Source organism: Eurytemora carolleeae, unplaced genomic scaffold, assembly GCF_000591075.1.
Source record: "Eurytemora carolleeae unplaced genomic scaffold, Eaff_2.0 scaffold507, whole genome shotgun sequence".
Lineage (NCBI taxonomy): Eukaryota > Metazoa > Arthropoda > Copepoda > Calanoida > Temoridae > Eurytemora > Eurytemora carolleeae.
In genome coordinates this window covers 163,122-166,041 of record NW_019396911.1, presented here as the reverse complement: position 1 = coordinate 166,041, position 2,920 = coordinate 163,122, and the positions used below count along the sequence as shown (strand labels likewise).

At 31.1% G+C, this 2,920-nt stretch overlaps 1 protein-coding gene across 1 annotated transcript in view; it reads left to right on the top strand.

Moving 5' to 3' along the window:
- Positions 1-2,339, top strand: part of LOC111710004 (zinc finger and BTB domain-containing protein 17) — a gene marked incomplete in the record, with an annotated part of 12,669 nt that extends 10,330 nt beyond the window's left edge. The window contains 4 exon segments of the mRNA XM_023483999.1: positions 6-96; positions 591-653; positions 851-893; positions 1,416-2,339. Coding sequence (XP_023339767.1) covers positions 6-96; positions 591-653; positions 851-893; positions 1,416-1,690 — 472 coding nt within the window.
- Between the last annotated feature and the right edge of the window lie 581 nt (positions 2,340-2,920).

Here is a 2,920-nt window from a genome sequence, read left to right as displayed (position 1 = left end):
CGAAGCGGAATGCCGCGAACTCAATCCAGTAATACAATACCGCGCACACAGTGTACAACAAGAAACCAACCCTATAACCACATACCGTCCAATCAGGTTAATTTTAATAAAATTTACCACATACTGTCCAATAAGGTTAATTTTAATAAAATTACCACATACTGTCCAATCAGGTTAATTTAGATATATTTAGCCACATATTGTATAAATATTTTTATCCACATAATGTTCAATCAGGTTAATATAAATATATTTAACCACATACTGACCAATCAGGTTAATTTAGATATATTCAACCACATATTTTCCTATCATGTTAATTTAATTATATTTAACCATATACTGTCCACTCAGGTTAATTAAGATATATTTAACAACATAATGTCCAATCAGGTTAATTTAGATACAATTTACCACATACTGTCCAATCAGGTTAATCACATATTGTCCAATTAGGTTAATTTAAATATATTTAACCACTTACCGTCCAATCAGGTTAATTTAGATACAATTTAGTCACATACTGTCCCATCAGGGTAATTTATTTAACTGGGAAAATTTCCAAAAAGTTTTATTAAAAATTTGTTTAGGTGTATCAGAATCATATTATCAACCGACAAATGAATTTTTCACATCCTAGCCAAGAATTGAAGGTAAATTTATTCGATAATGACCAGATTTTAAAAATGACCAGTCAGAACTTTTTTCCATGCTTTTTTTCCATTTTTAGTTTTGTAAAAAATACATAAGCTTGTTTTTTTTTAAATCAGGATTTAGTAGTTATTCTTTTGTTTATTTTTCATCCCCCATAATTAAAAGATCCTTTAAAAAATTGTAAAAATTGTTTTAGGCTCAGCTAGGAGTAGGACTCAGTTTAAGTCGACAACGACAAGGTAATTCGTGTCAATGGGAGAAGAACAAAGAAAGGAAAGAGGGAGGCAGGGTTTGTTTAAACTGTCACGTAACTTGACGTCTTTGGATAACTCAGAAAATAGTTTATCATATTAAAAAACCCTTGTTTACAAAAAAAAAAAATTTCTCATGATTTTTGATATTTATTGTTTTTCTTTATTAAATAAATGTGACAATGGGGCGAATATCTGGTAAAATATTTGCATTGGCCTCTCTATGAAGTGTCAAATTTTTGTAAAACTAGCTGACGTGCCCGGCGTTGCCCATGGAAATAAAAAAATTTTGAAAAAAATAAATTGACATTTGAAAAAAACATCGATTTTTGAAAAAAAAATCAAATTTTTTAGCCTATTTTTCCCCCAAGGTACTCATGGGTTTCCTCTAAAAATGTCAGCCAAATCGGTCCAGCAGTTTGACCAGCTATAGCTAACATATAAATATTCAAATAAATGTATATGAGTGAAGAGCTTCATTATATAGATTAATGTGATTGTTTTATTTAGGAAGACCTAGCGAGTTGGATCCAATTCAAGATACCTTGAAACAGCTGAGTCGATTAGCTGGAGGTGGCGCCAAACCAAACCAAACCTCAATAGTTCACTCCGTAGACTCTAACCTACCGATTGTTCACAGGGATTCGTCCCCAGACTCCCGTGGACCCGTTAACCCAGAAAAATCTGTGAAATCTGAGAATTTGGAACCTACCGCCAATAAAACCGCTTCTTCAGTGGGCGATCAATTACCGCCGACTATTAAAAAAGAAAATGTTAACTCTTAATGAACAAAAATATGTTTCTAAATGTTGAATGGCCTAAAATCGTTTAATATTTAAAACATTTGTAAAGACAAATCTTTCTGATTTCATAAATTAACATTAGCACAAAGAAAACGTTCCTTGGACAGATTTTTCAAAAAATGTACTGTCGATCTTGTTTAAAGTGACAGTCATTTACAGCAGGGCATTTCCGATTCACAATGGTATCCTTAGACCCCCGCCGTATCAACAGAAATTAGCAAGATATCCTTGTTCAAATTAATGATTTCCAATTATGGTTTCTAATCAGGCAGAAGAGACAAAGAATGAAAAGATAAGAGCTCATATAAAGGTGTAACGGATACTGTTGTGAATCTGACATGCGTTGACAGTCTCTTTAAGCCTCCCTCTACAACATCGAGCCAACTAGTTTTGCCCCCAGGAACAAATGAAAGAGGGTACATTCAAGATTTTACTTTCTCAGCTTTATTTTAGTTTAGATCTGATAGTTTTTTTTTATTTTTCCTTTTCTTCAGTTGTTTTGACAACATTTTGTATTGTTGGAAGAATTCAACATTAAATTCATCTAATTTATTTCTCTTTTATTGTCAAACTGAAACAGGGTATTATTGTAGAACATTTTTTAAATATATTTAATTATTTTTCATTCTAATTGATATTTTATGTGGATTGGATTAGAGGTTAGAGAGAAATGGGGATTTTTTAATAAGAATTAGTTAAACTTCATAATCGTGTAACTGTTTTATGTAAATGTCGTCTTTCTTAATGCATTAATAAAAGTATATACATAGATTAATACATAGATTAAAACATAGATTAATAACAACACAGAAAGAACACTAGATGCCCATCAGTATACTAATAACATATATTAATAACAATACAGATAGCGCACTAGATGCCCATCAGTATACTAATAACATAGATTAATAAAAATACAGAAAGAACACTAGATGCCCATCAGTATTCAAATGACATAAATTAACAAAATTACTAGCAGATCACTAGAGGCCCATCAGCATACTAATAATATAGATAAATAACAATACACCCAGAACACTAGATGCCCATCAGTATACTACTAACATAGATTAATAACTATACAGACAGAACAATACATGCCCATTAGTATACAAATAACATAGATCAATAACAAAACAGATAGAACACTAGATGCCCATCAGTATACTAATAACATAGATTAATAACAATACAGATAAAACACTAGATGCC